We start from the raw sequence: 19064 nt of genomic DNA, 5'->3' as shown, positions 1-19064 counted from the left end.
TCACCACGTATAAATAAAAAAAATAAAAACATATTTCATTGTATTCTTGTTAAGGAAAGCCTTATAAATAAAATAAAATTTACCTCATACTTAATTTTAATAATTAATAATAAAACTGTAATAAATAAAAATTACCATATCCATTTAAAACCACAACCCAAATTACATTAAAAATAATACAACAGAAAAAAAAAGAAAAAAGAAAAACTTAAGCATATATCCATGAAATTGGCCGCGCATAAACGCATACCGGAACAATAAAATCTATCTGGAATCATATTATTGTGTTACCTATACAAAGTGATTGTCACACGTATGGCGGGGGGTGGGGGCGGGCCGTATCAGGCCACGCCCACAACATGCCATACGGTTGAAAATACACTGAAATCCTTCAGAAAGTCGCCCCTATTGAAGATAAAGCTAGTAGGGACCGACCGTCGAGTAGTTTAATAGATATTTGTGTCTCGAACTGATCGCACGTCGGTTTAACTTTAGTGTTTGATATGAATTTTGTTTAAATTACGATATAAGATGGAAATAAGTGCTATGCCGCCGATGCCTCTGGACTTTTCGATGGTGAGGAGCAGTTCTCCGAGAGAAGGATCTCCAAGGCCGAGCAATAGCGCTTTCAGAGTTGTCACGCCAAAAGGTAAGCTTTTAAGCTTATTTTAAATTTTTGAGGTTAAAAAGTTTAGTTTTGTTCGTATTTTGTAAATAGATTTTGCAGATGATTTAAGATTGTGTATGTTTTTTGGGTAGAACGTAATTTTTAAATTCTGTTTTGGTTAAGTGTTGAAATAGTGAGGACTATAATTATAGAGTAAACTCATTAATTTCTCAATCTTTTGTATATTGTAAACGTAAATGAATTTTAAATTTATACTTATTCCTACTACATTTTAAAAATACGCTTATGTAAGAATAATATAATATTGTTTTATAGTCATAGATATTGTATGTGATATGTATATTTAAAATATATACCATACTGAAAAAAAAGGGAACGAAATATTAGAAAATCTTTAAATGCTTAGACAAAAAAAAATAAAAAGCGATTGGTTGATCGTTGTTAAAAAGTATGACCAAATGAAGTGTGTTTTATAATCTAAAGTCTTAACATTATGTCGTTAGGAAAAGTAGAAGTAATTTAAAAATAAAAAAAATATATATTTGCCAAATATTTTTTTAGCTTAAAATTTCTATTCATATCTAATAAGATAACAAATTTTGTCTAGTGTCGGAAATTTTATTAAAATAATAATAACTAATATTTACCTACTATGTTATTATTAAGTTATAATTAATAATATGGTAAATACTGGATGTGGCAGGTAATTAAAAAAGCTTTTGAAAATAGTAAACTATTTAATTATATAAGCTAAGAAGTGTTAACTCTAAAAGTTTGATATTATTGGCTCTGAATTAGAAAGTAAAGATATCCCTGTATTTGAACGTTACATTTACATACATAAATAAGAATTTATAATTATAAAATAAATGATATTAATATGAAACTAAAATAACTGTTATCTAATTATAATTAATAATGTGGTGAACATGACCGGATGTGGTTACTTAGTAGCTTTTAAAAATAGTAAACGATTTAATTTAAATTATTTCAGAAATTTTTATACATTCTAAGAAAGAATTACATATAAAATTATAATTATTTTATTTTTTTACCGCTGCTCTTACATTTAAAAACATAATTGTTTTATATATTCTAGAAATACATACTCATTTATTAAATGAGGCAAATACAGGATGTGGTTATTTACTTTTTTATAAAAACAATAAGAAGTTTAATAAGTCTTGTTGTTAGGTCAGACATTTTTAGTTCAATTTTTTTACATACTTTGAATTTTTTACACAAATAGGCATGGTAGGTAAAGGGAACCTAGTAAAGAGACGCTCCGTTCCCCATTTTCTGCCTAATTCTGAAGGAATTGCATGTTCAGTGGAGAAACTTAACGCCATGCTTTGCCTCAATACTAGAGCGAAGAAAAAAAAAAATTAATTATTTAATTTACTCTAGTATGAATCGAACTCACAACCTGTCCCCTTTACAGTCACACTCATGTGCTTTACTATTCATGGCTTTTACATATAAAAATATAATCATTTAAAATATAAATAGTAACTTACAGAATCTCTATTTAGATATTTTTTGTACCTACATATAATAAATAAGAAACTAAAATAAATTTTATCAAATAATTATTGATAATGTGGCGAAAACAGGATGTGGTTATTTAGTATGTATTTTTAGTATTTTATATATCTACAAGGAAACGATTTGAGGAATTTTAAAATTTTATTAGTTATATTAAAAAAAATACTTTTATAAATTTAATTATTTTATTACTTCGGACAATAAGACAAATTTTGTGAATTATTTATCAAATTATAATAAGCATGATTAAAAATATTCGCTTTATTCACAAATTTTACATTTTTAGAGATTTTAGCTTTTACTAACAGTGTAAACGATACATACGTTGTATGTCGTTTTTTTTATATATCGAAAGAACTGAATTTAATTTTAATTATTAATTTTTAAATAAAGCCGACCTATTAAATTTTGTTATCCGTATAATAATTGAACTTTCATATATTTATTTTACGGCATATTATTATATATTTTTATTTATATAATAATATTCCGTAATTTCATAGCTAGAATAAAGAAAAGCAAACATAAAAAAAAATATTAAACTAATAAGGCGAGATCTGTCTGTCCGATAATTCAACTCCACAAAAATAATTTCTAATGCAACAGCAGCATAGCGCATTACCGGTACAGTACCGGTATTACGGCGGTACAATTCTGATTGGTCAAAGGATCCCCTCAAAGGAAGGTACTCATGCGAAATGCAAGTAAAAATTAATTTACCAAATTGCCAATAGCCCGATATTATGTCGATCTTTTCGTTATGGCGGTGGTGCTTTTTACTTTTGTTTGTTATAATGAAGATGTAAAATGTTCGTGTAAAAATTATTATGTATTGCGAATGAGTTATTTTCATATCCTCGCTTCCATAATAAGACTCAGGACAGCGTTGAGTTCCGCAACTCAACACTCCCACAACGCAACAATGTCTTCAAATATTGTGAAAATGGGAAATGAGGGTCTTAACTAAAAAAAAAAAGATTTTATGAAACTCAAACTTTTACAACGACGTGTAGATATATATATTTATGTACCTATAGAACCTATCATTTTGTTTCGATATTTAATACTTTATATTGAAAAAAAAGTATACTATGTATTCTTTGTCAATATTGCTTATTTAAACTTTATTATAAAACCTAAAAAATATTGAAGCTCCAGTCATATCAAAATCGATTTGAAAAACACTACTTCTACATATGTCTCTACAAAATTTATCGATTTATATAGAAATTAATCAAGTATTTTTAATTAGAGCCTCGTTCATATGTCAAAGCAATTTAAATGACGCAAAAGAATTTAGTTTACCCATTGTATGAGGGGTCGTGCTCCGACCGTAGTGCCGAGCGCAGAGCTGAGGGCGGGTTGTGTAGTAATTGTCTCTCCTTTAGTAGATACTGTCAATTGAAACTATTTGAATTTTGTTATAAATGTTAAAATGTTATACTTAGACGTTTTTTTTAAAATTTTAAATTAATCTTGATATACTGGAACAGTGTCTAATTGGAATCGAGATTGTCGTGAGTTCGATCCAAAATACTTTACATTTCCATGGCATGAAAGCACTCCTTCATACCGGCGTTGAGTTCCACAAATACTAGGTTATCTCCGTCTACCCTGCTGTACGACATAAAATGTAAAGCTAAAAAATAAATAAGGCAATGTATAAATAAAATTTACCTAACATACTTTCCTTTTATATATTTTTCTTAAATTTTGGTGATCATTTTAAATTATAATCTAAAATGAAACTACTATTTATTACTCACATTTATTATTTAAAGTTATTCCGTAAAACTATTTTTTTTAATACTTACATATATTTTTTATCAGCTTCACGCTGTTTCCCGCACACAGCAGGATAGCCACACGAAACACAAACACAAAATCATATTTCTAACACAAAACACACAAAATCCCACAATAAGATAACATAAAAACAATTAATATCAAAACGGCAGTTCTAATTTGGTGGGCATCTGATCCCCTGTAATCGGATTTGTCTGATCGAACACCGGCCGTTATTAAATTTGTCCATACTATCGGATACATTGATTTTTAATGTTATTGCATATGGCGGGGTTGTCTTTTATAATAATAGATAGAAATAGATATATTTTAGTTTCGTATTTTTGTACTTTTAAAGCCAAAAACGTTAGAGCCTGTCTGTAAATGTATGGTCGATTGGAGAGAATGATTATGTTTAATTTTTTTTTTTGGTGGTCAATGTGCGATGTTAAGTTGGGCCACTCAGCACGAAGTGATTGTATGAGTGATCTGTGATTAGAAGGCTGCGCGAAAAGTGGGGAACTGAGTGTTTTAATATTAGGTTCCCTGCGTTTACCCCACTATGCCGGAAAAAGCACGAAGTAGTAGTGTAAAGCTACTAGCTTTACATAATTACTACGAGTTCCCTATTTATTGTATTTCAATAAGTTCACTTACGTATCTAAGTAATGTATTAAAATTTGACAATAAAAATTATAATAGCAAGAGAATTTTACATGTGATTACATTTAGTAATAATAATTTTAGCACATAAATATTTATTTACCTTTCATTTTAATAAATAAATATTTATGGGTTAAGATCATCAAGACACTACCGTTCTTCATTCTCCGCCGAATTCTTGAGGCAGAACGCTGCACTTTTCTCTTTTCGCTCTACACCACGACGACCAAACATATAGGCAAAAAAAATATTTGTCCAAAAACAATTCGAACACGAACATATCTCACAACTGAAAGCAGAATGCACCTTTCCTCTGATTTGGGAGGGCCATCCATCATCAGCATGTAGATCTAATTGGCGATCGAACTCGCTACCCTAACTGAATTACCGGCGACACGCGCCTCTATTATTGCTCTAACCGATTTATTTCTACTGTACCTACATAGTGTTTTGTACGATTGTGACCGATGGTTTAGTGGTTAGAGAGGGTGGAGAGAGAGTACTGTAGGTTCAATCTTTATAAGAGGCTTATTATATTTTGTAATATATTTATGTACACGTTTATTTTGACTCTATTATACTTATTATATAAAACTTTTACTTAATTTGAAACTGTGTAGCCGTCGTGATTCAGGGGCATAAAAGTGCAACTGTAGGCGCGATGGTTTTTGGTTCGATACCCACTTGAAAATTATTTTCGATTCATCGCAAGACAAGACAGAGCGCCGAGTTGTGTTCCGCCATTTAACATGAAATGATTGGAAAATTGACCGGAATACGAAATATCTCAACACTCGATTCCCTCTACCTATTATGCTATATGCGGGATACTGCGTGAAGAAAAAAAAATCTATTCTAAAGATTTTTTTAAATCGCAAAGTAAAATATGTAGCTACTTGAAGTCGCACATGTAACAAAACGACAATAACCCGTGTCCTTGGCAGCATCCTACATCCGCTTCTCACACTCGGCCACGCATTAAATCTTTATATGTACTTAATAAAAATTAAACATCTGTCAATCATCGCTAATAAGAAGTTGTTAATTACGATTAAATTTTATAAATGTAGAATTGTTAAATTTCTTATTTGTTTTTTCATAGTTGATTAGAAAATTGATCGATTATATTTAAATTGACAGTAATTAATGATAATATTCCCATACGAGAAAATGAAATATTAAATGTTCTCGCTTTGGTAGGAAGCCACAAAGCGGCGTTGAGATTTGCCACTCAACACAGAGTAGGTACACAATATTTCAGTGAAAAATGGGGAACAGAAGTGTCTTATTAGAAACGGAGCATCTAAACACTCTTATCCCAAACCCTCTCTGCCTACCTCTGCCTGCTATTTGCAGGATACAGAGTGAAACTGAAAAAGAAAATTATTTAATTAATTTAATAGTACCTATACGTAAAATATATAACCTACAAAAATCCAACACATAATTCAGTCCTTAATTTTAAAACCCTCTCGCCCTGATTACGGCGCTAAGGATTCCACCCATTAGGGTAATGGCACACACGTGGCACAAATCCTTAACACAAAAGGCGATTTGCTGCCCAAATTCATTATTAATAGGTCCTTTGAAACTGCGGTACAGAATGATTTGTTGATTGCTAGGATTTAACGCCTTGCTTTAGGTGTGGATAATTCGAGACATCAAATTCAAGACATTGAATTGGGTGGGATGATGATGATGATTTGTATTGAAGGAATGTTTTATGTGAAGGCTGAGACAAAACGGGACAATATTGTAAATTATTAAGGTTTTTTTTTATGGTGAATTGTATTTTATAAATCAAACTATTTTATTTGATACCTAATTTGGTAATCTATTTTGTTGCGGAGGCCATTTTGGATTAATAATAATGTTGTTTGTCTAATATGTAATTTGTCATTGTCATTATGACTGAGGTCGTAATACAAATTTCAGTTCAATTGGACACTGAGAAGTACAGTACACAGCAAGTCAAATAAAAGTTTGTAAAAACATTATTAATTTAGAAATTAGAATCCATCATGATACATGATACAGCAACTAATTATGAGCATGATGGGTGTGGGTTTGATTAAAACTCGAAAGATTTTTATTTTTTATTTTTTGCCTCTTGAATAAAGGAAGCTCCGGCAAAGCACGGCAGTGCGTTACGTAAATCAACACTCAATGCATGGAAAATTGGAAAATGTTGGAAAATTTTAATTTTTAAATTATCTTAATAAGTTTTGAATTTACATGTAACAGAACTAGTTTTAACCTAGGTATGGGCGAAGGTCTTATCACATAATATAGGTAGGTAGGTACTCTCTAAGACAATGCAATAACAAAACAAAAGCTGGACCAGCCACGCCTAAAACGACGTCGCCTATGACCCAGCAGTTCTAAATCTTAAACCTATTAGAATCTTCCTGTCGGCGAATTAAGTTTTGAAATGGCCGGCCGACTTCAAACGTCGGCGGCCCTCTGACCAATGACGTGAATCATAACTTGAGAGTAGAACTAAATTGATTGAAAGGCTACCGGGGCTAGTGATTTTTGTGTTTGTTGTGTTTGTATGTAAAATGGGGGTAAAATGGTTTTTTTTTGTTTTAGGACATAATATATATTTTTTTTAATTACAAGCGGTATGCCACATATAGCAGAAGAAGCATAGAGTCATGAGACTCTGTTCTCCACTTTCCTTTCACTCGCCTAAACTACTAGACTTTACTAACTAGTGAATTTACACTAAACTATTTGAATTTACACACAAATTTTGCAATAATGTCGAGTTCAGTGTTTTTATCATAGTGCAATTTTATCTAAAAATTTACATTATTTTCTGTCACCTAGCCCAAAATGTTTTGAAAATTCGGCGGAGAGAGGGAATAGGCCTGTATTCAAACTCCAACTGGTTCCCTCTATCTACCCTGCTTTGCTTTAAATATTAGTAGTTTACCTAAATAGTAACTGCAGTTAGTTATTAATATGTACTTACTAGATATATTGGTTATGGCACAGTTCTATGACTTTGACCTAATTATATCTAGGCGTAGTCTCACGGGATTTAGTTTCATGGTTTTATAATGACACCATTTAAGCCACTGACCTTACCAATACTTGTGGGATACGGGTTAAAAGTAATTAATTTAATTAGCAAACAATATTATATATTTTTTTTAGTTTCATACTGTATGTACCCTGCGTATAGCAGGGTGGGCAAAGGGACCTAGTGTTAAAATACTCTGTTCCATACTTTCAGCCCAAGTTTCGAGGCATAACGTGTTAAGAGAGAGAAATTATGGGGGTATAGCAATGGGGCGAGGACAAAATGAGAATAATATTTAAATATATATGTACATCCTGCAAGTGGGGATCAAACCCACAACCGTCACAGTCCGACGTTATCCCACAGCGCCAAGAAAGTCTTAAAATTGTTATTTATATTTATTTTATATTAATGAGATATTCATTAATATAAAAAAATCTTTAGATTTTCCAAATCGCCTCAGCATAAAATACCTACCCAATTAGATTTCCACGACCACGTGCTTTAGAAAATCCTTTAAAAAACCAAGATACAAACCCACTACAAAGTTGATTGCCGTGCGAACACCAGAGTGGGTTAAGAGGTGTTAATTGTGCGTGATTGAATGTTTTCTCAGGGCAGAATTTCAATTGGACACAATTGTTTGTGTCCATGTTTTACAGTGGAAAACGTATCGTCTCTTTCGCACTTCTTTGGTTTGGCGATCTTTTTGCTTGCTGTCCTGCTCTGTTTGGAAATATCAGTTTTCTCATGTTTTTTTTCTGGTTTGTAGAGGTATAGTAGATATCAACTCGGATGCTTGTTTTTATTCTAGAATCGCTGTCTACCCTTCTTAAGTTAATAAATAAAATGAGTTAATAAATAAATGCGCTATTATTTATATGACTTAAAAAACAATCAAAAGAAAAAACACTTGTTTTTGACATTTTTCCAAAAATAAAACATAATTATCCAAAAAAATCAATCAACAAACACGAAATAACATACTCCCTGTAAACCCAACATCTTGACCCCAAAACCGATATGACTCACAGACCATATTCTCACTTTGATGAGTTACGATTTAATTCACAAGTAGATCTTAGATCAATTAGAGCAAATGACAAACATTGTGAATAAGCGTATAGGAGTACGTGCGTAGGCGCCGAGCCGTGGGAACCTTGTTCTTGATTAGACGTGGGCTAGACGGGCGGGTTGAGAGTGGATTGAAAAATATTTGCTATTATCAAATTATCGTGCATATTCATTTGAAAAATTGGTTAAGTGCGAGTCGGATTGAGGTTTTTTTGCCAATTTCAGGATTGTAGGTCAACGGGAGGTACAACTTATAAAAGTTGATGAACTTAAGTTTGCATATCATTTTGCAAGAAATGAGCTATAAATATAAGTTCATAATTATTTTATTCTATGAAATACTTATAAATTCCCATTTGTAAATTTTTTTCTTTGAGATTTTGCTTAGTGAGAGGACTCTACGTCATATTTTATGTACCAGAGCAGTAAATAAAAATAGTTGCAGTTAAACGCTGTCCCACTGGCCCACGACGATCATTAATTTAAAAATTGCATTATTTTCAGGAGTTTATTTTCAGGTTATTTTCAGGAGTGTGGATGGGATCAGCACATTTATATGTAAATTATTTTCACATTTATTATAGCAAGACACAGCGAGGTTTAAGTTACGCCACTCAATATACAATGTATTAAAATCCGGCGACACCTACTCTAATAACAAGAAAATTTCTGTACTTTCTGTACCACCGAAAAAACTCACTAAATTACACACTGCCCATTAATATTTGAAAATAATTACAATGTGTAGGTAAAAAAGGCACATACTGCTGAATAAATAATTAATAATAGTTACACAAAACACAATTCAATCAAGAACAAAAACAATATAACATAATATATTACAACCAAGCAAAGCTATCACAAAAAAACACCAAGCACCTATTAATTACGTCGAACAATCAACAACTTCCCATATTAGTGATTGTGTTCACAGAATAGATTAGGCTTGAAACAGTATTTTAATTAAAGCAACTTTGTTCGATATAGTATATCGGTATAGAGTCAGGAAAGGGTGACCTCTTCGACCTGAATTCCAGTGTTTTGCGAATAAAAACTCTTGTTTTATTATAAAGGGGCAGTGTTGGTTGCTGTAAGATAAGAGTACCGAGTAGACTGCGAGACACCAGTATTATCAGGTTGACGCAGCCCATTTGAATTATTTTAGCTTTAGTGTAAATGTATTTAAAATTTCATATAAAAAATATGATAGATTAAGTAACGAAATATACACGCAATATTAAAAAAATATATTTTGTCCTCTTTTGTCCATAAGGACCGAAATGACAAATAATTTGTAAAAACTAAATAATTAAGTAATTATTAGAAAGCATATTTTTTTAGTTTCACACTATATCCCACATATAGCAGAGTAGGCAGAGGGAACCTGGGAACCTAGCGTTCAAACTCCGTTTTCAGTAGGACCCTTCTGTTGTCCACTTTCCGCCGAATTCTGAAGCCATTGCGTACTTTTTGTAGTCTTTTTGTGAGCAATAAAATATATAAATCTTGTACAATATTGCGAAATACAAAAAAAGGCGTGAAAACCAAAAACCCCCGCCATGTTGACAAACACAAGTGGTAATTACGTGAAGTATCATTTATCAGAGAGGCGATCTGTTCAGGGCTTCCGTTCCGTTTGAATTCTCTAGATTGTCATGAGTGGGTCGTTGTGGCCAATTATAATACGCTCCTGTGCTGTGCCCACCCAGGGTTTGTAATGAAACACTTGGATTACCAGATAAAATCTTTAGAGATGCATTTGCAATTATTATAATATGTATTTTGTTTTACTCTTTTGTGTGAATTGGTTTGTTTTGGTTTCACGCTGTGTTGAATAGTATAGCAGGGTAGGCTGGAATTTAGTGTTTAGACACTCTGTTTTTAACGCACTGCTCAATTTTCGAAATATTTGTAATTTTATAAACTTATTTTTTACTTTCGCCCAATTATCGTTTTTATGGGGAAGGCAGACATAACTAACTTTAGTATTTTACACGCAATATATTGTGTTGGTCATTCACTTGTCTAATGAGATCGTATAAATAAAAATATTTTACTATAAATGTTTCTCGGATTACAGAGCAAGCAAGCCCCGACCATAGCATGTATACATTTATACATTTTTCCAAATTTGGTAAATGTCTACAGGTATTCCAGTTTCATAAAAAAAAATCACCTACAAATTTGTCAAAAGATACAACTTTTTCAATCACCTAATGAAATATGTTTTCGTTAGCCGACAATAAAAAGACATCATTTATAACAGTTAAAAAATTATACCGAATTAAAAACAGTTACGTCTCCATAACTTTATTGCGCATACATCAGTTCTCATCGAATTGCCTTACACAGATCCCAAATGTGTTGGGACTAATATGTTCACGCAGCATTAGCCCTTTGTCCATTCCAATAGATATTAAATTCCATTGTAATAATTCCAATATTGGACCATTGTGTTGTTAATAATAATTAAATGAATGAGCTCGGTCCCATTGATGAAAGACCGATTGTCTCTCAACTAGGAGTAATTTATGTTCGGTACTCTTTGATGGTGATAACACTGCTGGTGGCATCGCCTTTATCTGTGACGTTGGCTGTTGGGTAAACAATTGTTTTATAGTATATAGGTACCCTACTTTTGGGTTTACTTGCCTATATTGAAATTGTTATTTTGATATCGATCGATTTGCCTATGAAAAACTGAAATTGAATGCTTTTATTGACACAAAGCAAATAGACGGAAAGGCAATTTGTTTTTGAGCCGCGGTTTTATTAGAATTGGTATTATTTGAGGCCGTGACTGTAACGCGAGAGTTGTGGGTTCGATCCCCACTTGAGGAAGTGAAATATTTATTTACGTTTATATTTCAATTTCTTCGCTATGGTGTCGAGGCAAAGCGCGCAGTTAAATTCTGCCACTCAATACGCAATGCCTCCAGAACTCGGCAGAAAGTGGGGAACGGAGAGTTTTATCACGAGGTTCCCTCTGCCTGCCCTGCTGTGTGCGGGATACTGCGTGAAGCTGTTTTTTTAATTTTAGCTATCAATATTGCTTCAGATGATTATAAGCATCTGGAATATGAATTTCTTCCATTATTTAACCTCCTCAGTTCTTAATTCGATTTAAGTGAAGTTATTCCTAATGCTACTATAAGAAATAGGCAACATTGTAAGTCAGTCACTTTGTGATATTAAACTGCTATGTTAAGTAATTCGTATATTAGTATTGACATTGTTTTTTTCCTATAAAAGTTCTTAGAATTTTTTGATATACGTATAGTAATTTAATTTCTTTATCAAAGCGGAAATGTGATCTTATTATTACGGTTTCCCAATTCATTTATTTCTTATACAGAATAATCACACTACACCAGAATGGTCAATAATGGAACTAAATATAATTTGGTCGATTTTTATTAAATTTAACTTGCGGTCATGGAGCTAATTGACTAACAAATCATTCCTTTCTTTATTTTTCTTACCAAAATATGTAAGTAGGAAAACTCAAGATCTTTACAAGATTGGTGTATTCTGGCTGCCCTCGTACTTTTTAACAGATCTCTTGGAAATTATCATACGATTATAATAATAAACATTATAGAAACATGTAGGAATGCGTGCACTAGAGACTCATTCTATATTAAGAAGAAAGTAGAAATAATATAAGTTAAAGGTAGCGTCAAGCTCGCATATCAGCTTCCCTGAAATTTGATTTTCTAAACATTTATTAGGCAAAATTCCTAAAATTAAATCTGCGCATCCATTTTCACCTAAATTCCTGTCTGCTGCTATTTATCGACAGTGCTATAGTTATGGAGATCATAATATTATTATGAAAAACATCTGAGTCAAACTTCCCTACTTATTAAAAATGCCAAAGTACCTACACTATAAATAAATCGCAAAGTTCCTGCAATTTCAAATCTTTACCTAGATTAGATAAATGTACTCGTATGAAGAATTTTTAGATTAAAATGATTACAATTTCCTTCCTAGAAACATGTAAGTGTTATGCACATAAAAAATACTCATGTCCCTTATAATAGGTATACATTCAAGCCGCAATCTTAAGACGTAGTAAGCAGGAACGTAGACATACATAAATTATACCGTTCTCATCTTTCTTTAAATGAAACACCATCCGACCGAATGATAGACGACATCATGGTACAATGGTCTGTCTAACCGAATGTAAGGGTCGTAGGTCCGAATCTAGCTAAAATTATTCATATATATATTTTTTAAATTTTGCATTTGTGTTTTTGAGTTTTCGATTTTGCTGTAAAAATACATAGTTTTGTGCAAGGTACATTTTATTTCTAAAAATAACTAATAATTTTAAAAAAATCTATTTAGTTATTTCACACATTCAAGTTCGATTTCGATTGGTTTCCTCCAAATAAATGATATTGTCTCCACTATCATATATTTGATTAGAATGCCTCTTATCTTGTATAATTTATTAGACACCGTCATTACCCAGTGGTAAATAAAACTCTATGAGTATACGATTCCTATTTATATTGAACAATTGTTTTATTGAGGCCTTCGTGGAGCAGCGTGTAACTATAAACGCGATCATTGTGGGTTCGATTTCTACTCGGGGGGATTATTTAGGAGAAGGTAGCTCTGTCCGCCGGTAAAAAATCTATTGAAACCAATAGTATCTGAGATTATCGCGTTCAACTAAATTTCAGCTTTATAGGAGTATTATTAAATAAACATTAATAACAATTCGTATAACAAATTGGTTCTATCACGCCACTATCACGATAACATGATAACGAAGATTTATCACACTTACAATATAGAACGTAATTTGTAAAAATATAGCAAATAACATAAAAAAATTGCATCCGACGCGATAACAATTGCAATAAAGTCAATCGTAATTGAATGAGCGATCACTTGATGGAGGAGTGCCTTTATTTGAGAGGGCGCCACCGGCCGGCGCCGTCTGTTGCGCTTAGCCTGGCCCTCCACTAGGTGTTGGGTTTATAGCTTTAATTATATTGATAATCATATTTTTACCAGGCGAAAAGAGGCCAGTCGTGGCGTAAGTGTGACTAAACGAGACAATTTGTGGGTTCGATTCATTTTTATTAAAAATCAAATAATAATTCCTTCGAGTGACTATCGAATTCATCAACCATCGCATTTAGACGTTGCCCTAACTATGATGGCGTTATTATGTTTAGTTATTATTCTGCGTTAGTTTTTTTTTACGTTTCTCTCCTTCCATAATTAGGTTAGCAATCAAATTAATCTATTAATAAGCTTCTTTCTTTTCAGTCTCTATTATCTACTTAAATATATATTATATATAGACATTAAATGTTGAATAGCAAATTACAGTGTTATAGTAATTTCTTAAAAAAGAAAATATTTATAAATCTAATTACTATTCCAAAGGAAATTCGAAGTTATAACATTTTATGTATGTTAATATATTTTAGCATCCTATAAAATTTATGACATATCGGGACTCGAACTCGCTTAATCGAAATAGTATCAGTAAAGTCTCTACTAAGCCAGCCGGTCTTATAGGTAAATGGTATAGCGCGTCCAGTAGAAAGTGAGCCTGATAATTTATTGTTTTCGAGTGTTGCGGGTTCCGACGTTACAATATAACGTGTTGATTAATCTAGATCTCGCTAACGCTATTTATAGATGCTATTTTAATTAACCTCGCCACATTTCTCCGTTTTGATTCCGTACTCCTTATATTTTGTTTGTTTATGTTATGATTTCTTAACAATATTAAGGAGAAAAAAAATAGAGAATTGGTGGGTAGTAATTATTTCCCTGTTTTTCATGAAAATATTTAATGCAATGACATTGAAGCAAGAGTGAGCGGAAGAGGAGGACTTCGGAATTTGGTCGACCTTCGAGGCATATATAAAATAAATAGGCTGTCGACGCTGGACGAGGCAAAAGAGGTCCAAAGACGCTGCAGCGTTTGGTGGTCCGTTCTCTTTGGCTCCCTGGCTTAGGATAAATCGTTAAACTTAAAAAAATAATTCCAATCAATTACTTATCGTATTATAGCGTTATGGTAAATTTGTAATGATCATTTTGTCATCCAACCGTTACTATTAATACAAGAGTTACCCAAGGTCACGAGGCCAGTCTTGGCGCAGGGGCACAAAGTGTAAACGCGGCAGGCTGTGGGTTGGATTCCCTCTCCAGGATATGAAATATTTATTTTTTTCATTGTATTCGCCCTGGTGTCGATGCAAAAACATTGGATTGAGTTCCGCCACTCAACACGCGATGCTTCCAGAATTCGGCGACAACGACAAAAATAGATTTTTGAAGTTTAGGTACACCTTAAGCCGAAGATTTGAAAATTTAATATTCTTAAAGAAATTATGAGGTCATCGTAGCACAAGAGCTTTTGTAAGCACAGTGGTTGTGGATTCCATCCCCAATAAAGAGAATGATTGATTTCCTCGTTCATGTAAGACTAAGCGAGGCGTTGAGTTACGTTGTCTTAATACTAGGTTCTCTTGCTCTACACGGTTTTGTATGGGACTCAGTGTGAATTTGTAAAGCTATATTACATTTCTAAGGAGAAACAAATGTATTGATATTTTTAAGAAATAGCCTTTACAAAACACATTTCCTGCTTAAATAATGATTAAGCTTATTCGATAATATATTTTGCTAATAGCCAGTTTTATCATATTTACAAACAAGATATACTCGTGTAATCTTAATCTATACTTGTTTTAATTAAAACATTATATATTGGTAATAAATGTTTATTTGAGATACCATATTACACGTAATTTTGACTATCATGTCGCAGTGGAATTACAATTGCGATGGTTGTGAGTTCTAAATCCACTGGACTAAGTTGTTTTCATTTTCTCACTCAGATACATTAGATTATATCAACTAGATAAGACTATCGGCATATAATGTCAAGACACTCCGTCCACTTTCCGTTGATTGGCGGAACTTAACGCCGCTCTATAACATAACCGCAAATCAATTTATTAACAAATTAACAATATCCAAACACGCTAAACACGCCAATTGATCCAAAACACAGGATGTTGTAACAATTGGTGTAAGCGTATGGACAAATTAGCCGGACGACGGTCATTGATACCTCCTTGGACGTGGCGCCGCTGTGCCCGCGATACTCTTTACGTTTTTATATCCTGAGCCTGGGTTTGATTCATTCTATGATTCATGATTCATAGAATGGAGGTCAGTGTTGGATTGCGATTCAAAATTGTTGGAATATGTTTTGGTGGGTATTTGGTGTTAATTTTTGGGTAAAAGATGTTTATGTTTTATGACGTACCTATATAATGATCTAGTGTTTGGACACTTTGTTCTCAATTTTTCTCTTATTTTTGAGTTTTTAAATGTTTTTAAAAATTGTTTTAGTAATATTGTATATTGATAAATATGGTTAGGTATATAAAACATGTAGCTTCACAGCTTAAATTGTCGATTGGCTTTAAACAACAAATTTAAAAAAAAAAATTTAGGTCATTACTTTTAAATTTTTAATCAATGTCAATTTCCATAAAATTGTTATTACTGTCAGTCTGTCAGTACAAAAAGCAACAAGCAACAACGTTGGGAACGTTTCAAAAGTCGGATCTCCGCTTTATAATTTACATACGATTTCAACAATTACTAATATTATAAATATAAAACAAATATCTTTTTTAGAATTATTCAATTTAGGCGCCTTAACATTTTATATCAGATTATTTGGAATGAGAGCATATTGTAATCATATTGTATTTATTTCCATTTCTTACTAATTAATCGTTAATCTGCGAGATAAATAATAATTTTATTAAATTAAGCATCAATTTTGTATGCAGTAGTGTGTCGTTGCCAGACCAGTCGTGGCGCAGGGGCACAAGAGACTGTAAACACGATAGGTTGTAGGTTCGATTTCTTTGAAATATATATTTTTTTCATTTCTTCGCTCTGAAGTCGAGGCTTAACGCGGCGTTGATTTCCATCACGCAAGAACTCCAGAATTCGACGGAAATTAAGAAGCGGAGTGTCATGACACTAAGGTTCCTAGGCCTATCCTGCTACATGTACAGCGTGAAGTTGAACCCCTTACCACTACAACTCAATTTCCTTATAAAATCTTACATTTGAAAGTAACCTACTGCCCATAAGTTTACATTAACTATACGGGCCGGTGACACGCGCTGAGTTCCGTCGCTCTGGCGCCAGCGAATAGCTCTCTTCCTATAGGATGCACAGATTGTCCTTGCGCTCATCATCTTATCCTGTTTCGAAATGTCCGGCTGTGATCTCTGGAGTTGGTTCGTTTTGGTGTTTTTTTTTGGTTATAGAATTTTTTTTTGTTTTGTGTATGGGTTGTGTAATAGGATTTTTGTGTTGTATTTGTATTGTACGTGGGCGTCGTGGCCCAGGGGCGCAAGGGTTTGGCTGTACCGCGACGGTTGTTGGTTCAATCCCTACTCAAGGAAATGAAATATTTATCTACATTATATTTCCATTACTTCGCTTTGGTTTCGAGGCAATGCGCGGCGTTGAGTTCTATTTAATCCTTTTTCAATGTAAAGGAGTATACTGCAATATAAATTTAAATAAAAAGTCGAAATCACACATAAACAAAACAGCAAAAAAAGGGCACGGATCACCCATGTCCGTGGTCTGTTATATAAAACAGTAATGATCATAAAAAAAATGATAATAAAAAAAAGAGATTTACAATTATAGATTTTTGAAAACCCGTTGTTTCAACGTTTTCCACGGGCTACTGAAAAGTGTTCGAAAAGTCCGGTTTCCAAAAATGTATAATATTAAAAATTTAAAATAAAATATACGTAACGAATTCGTTTAAATAATTTCATTTAAATCGTGAAAATCAACATTCTTAATAAATCCAACATTAAATAAATTAAAAATTTCATCATTCCAACATCATTAACCACATTAACCGGCCATACCAAACGTCCCTGTCACTCCACTATCAAACACAAGCGGTATTACACGCAATTGCATCTGATAAACACATACTTACATATATGTAAGTAAGTAATTACAAGTTTATTATCTTGTATCCGCCGCCGTGATTACCTAAATGCGACTTCGATAGTGTTTATCTATTAAATAAGATAGATATGTATGGTTGTTACGTTTTATTTTTTATATTTCTATTGTAACTGAATTGAACCTATTTTTTTTGCTTCACGCTGTATCCTCATAGTAGGGTAGAAAATAGTTAGGTAAAACCAGAGCGAGAAAATGAAAATATTAAATATTCCATTCTCCCGAATGGAAATGGGAATCGAACCCGTCGCTCTACAGTAAAACACTTGTGCCGCTGAGCCACTGAATGATTGAGCTTATGTTTTGGTGAAAATTAAATGGAGGATTTGCTTGTATCATTTTAGTGATCATACCACAGATATATTTAATGGTTTAAGCTAACGAGAAAAATATAATAGTTAAAAAATCATCATACTTAGAATCAAACAGCATCGGACTGTAATAGCATTAGTAGTAGGTTCGATTCCACTCGAAGAAATGTTTTATTTTTAATTCCAATCTGATAAGGGTTTGGTTATCCAATATGCATTGTTGCCATCTAAAAGATCGAAATCAAAAAGTAGAGTACGGAGGGTCTTGACACTGGGTCTCTCTACCTACCATGCTGTGTGCGAAAAAAACATGAAAGTGATAATACGAATATCCACTTTATAAGATAATAAGCAAAAGTTTACTCTAAAACGAATTAGTTACGTCCGTCGATGTCAGACGTCAGACGTCAGGCCCTTACGGGGGCAATCGAGTAAATCATATCGTAACACTTGTTGATAAAGCAATTGAACCTTTTTACTCACTTAACTTTTAAAATGGAACTTTAGTGGGATTCCACTTTTTAATAAGAAGCTGGCTGCTTCTAAATTAATTTATGAAACAATAATTGACAGTAACATTAATTTTGAACTGTAATGTTAGAGAGGATTTATCCTTTGTTTACTTATTGTACACAAAAAGTAAGTAAAAAACAGATTGTCCAATATTTTTTTTACAGTAGTTGTTTTATATATATAGTATTACAACCCAATAAAGTTCTCCTATTTTACTTTCCTTTTTTTTGAAAAGAATGTTTTATATTAAGAGAAATGAAGTTTATTCTTTGTTTTTTCAGAAAATCTTGTCAAAGTACTTCTGAAATCGTTTTAGTGTATAATCTTTCCTATATCAAAAAAACGTACATACATAGATTAGTACTAAAATAGGTATAAAAAAAGAACATATAAGTAATAAAAAATATGTACAGAAAAAAACATTTAGCTTCAGTTATAATAATAGATTCCGTCA

General features: G+C 32.4%; 1 protein-coding gene across 1 annotated transcript in view; it reads left to right on the top strand.

Annotated features, from left to right (window-relative positions):
* Positions 1-461: 461 nt before the first annotated feature.
* Positions 462-19064, top strand: part of sens-2 (zinc finger transcription factor senseless-2) — a 50851-nt gene continuing 32248 nt past the window's right edge. The window contains exon 1 of the mRNA XM_085192436.1: positions 462-649. Coding sequence (XP_085048562.1) covers positions 532-649 — 118 coding nt within the window. The 5' untranslated portion in view covers positions 462-531. The remainder of the gene's footprint in view (positions 650-19064) is intronic.

This window comes from Heliconius melpomene, chromosome 1, assembly GCF_056956725.1.
Source record: "Heliconius melpomene rosina isolate 202511_hmr_F chromosome 1, ASM5695672v1, whole genome shotgun sequence".
Taxonomy (NCBI): Eukaryota; Metazoa; Arthropoda; class Insecta; order Lepidoptera; family Nymphalidae; genus Heliconius; species Heliconius melpomene.
Note: the sequence above shows the minus strand (reverse complement) of the source record. Positions and strands in the feature narration are given on the sequence as shown.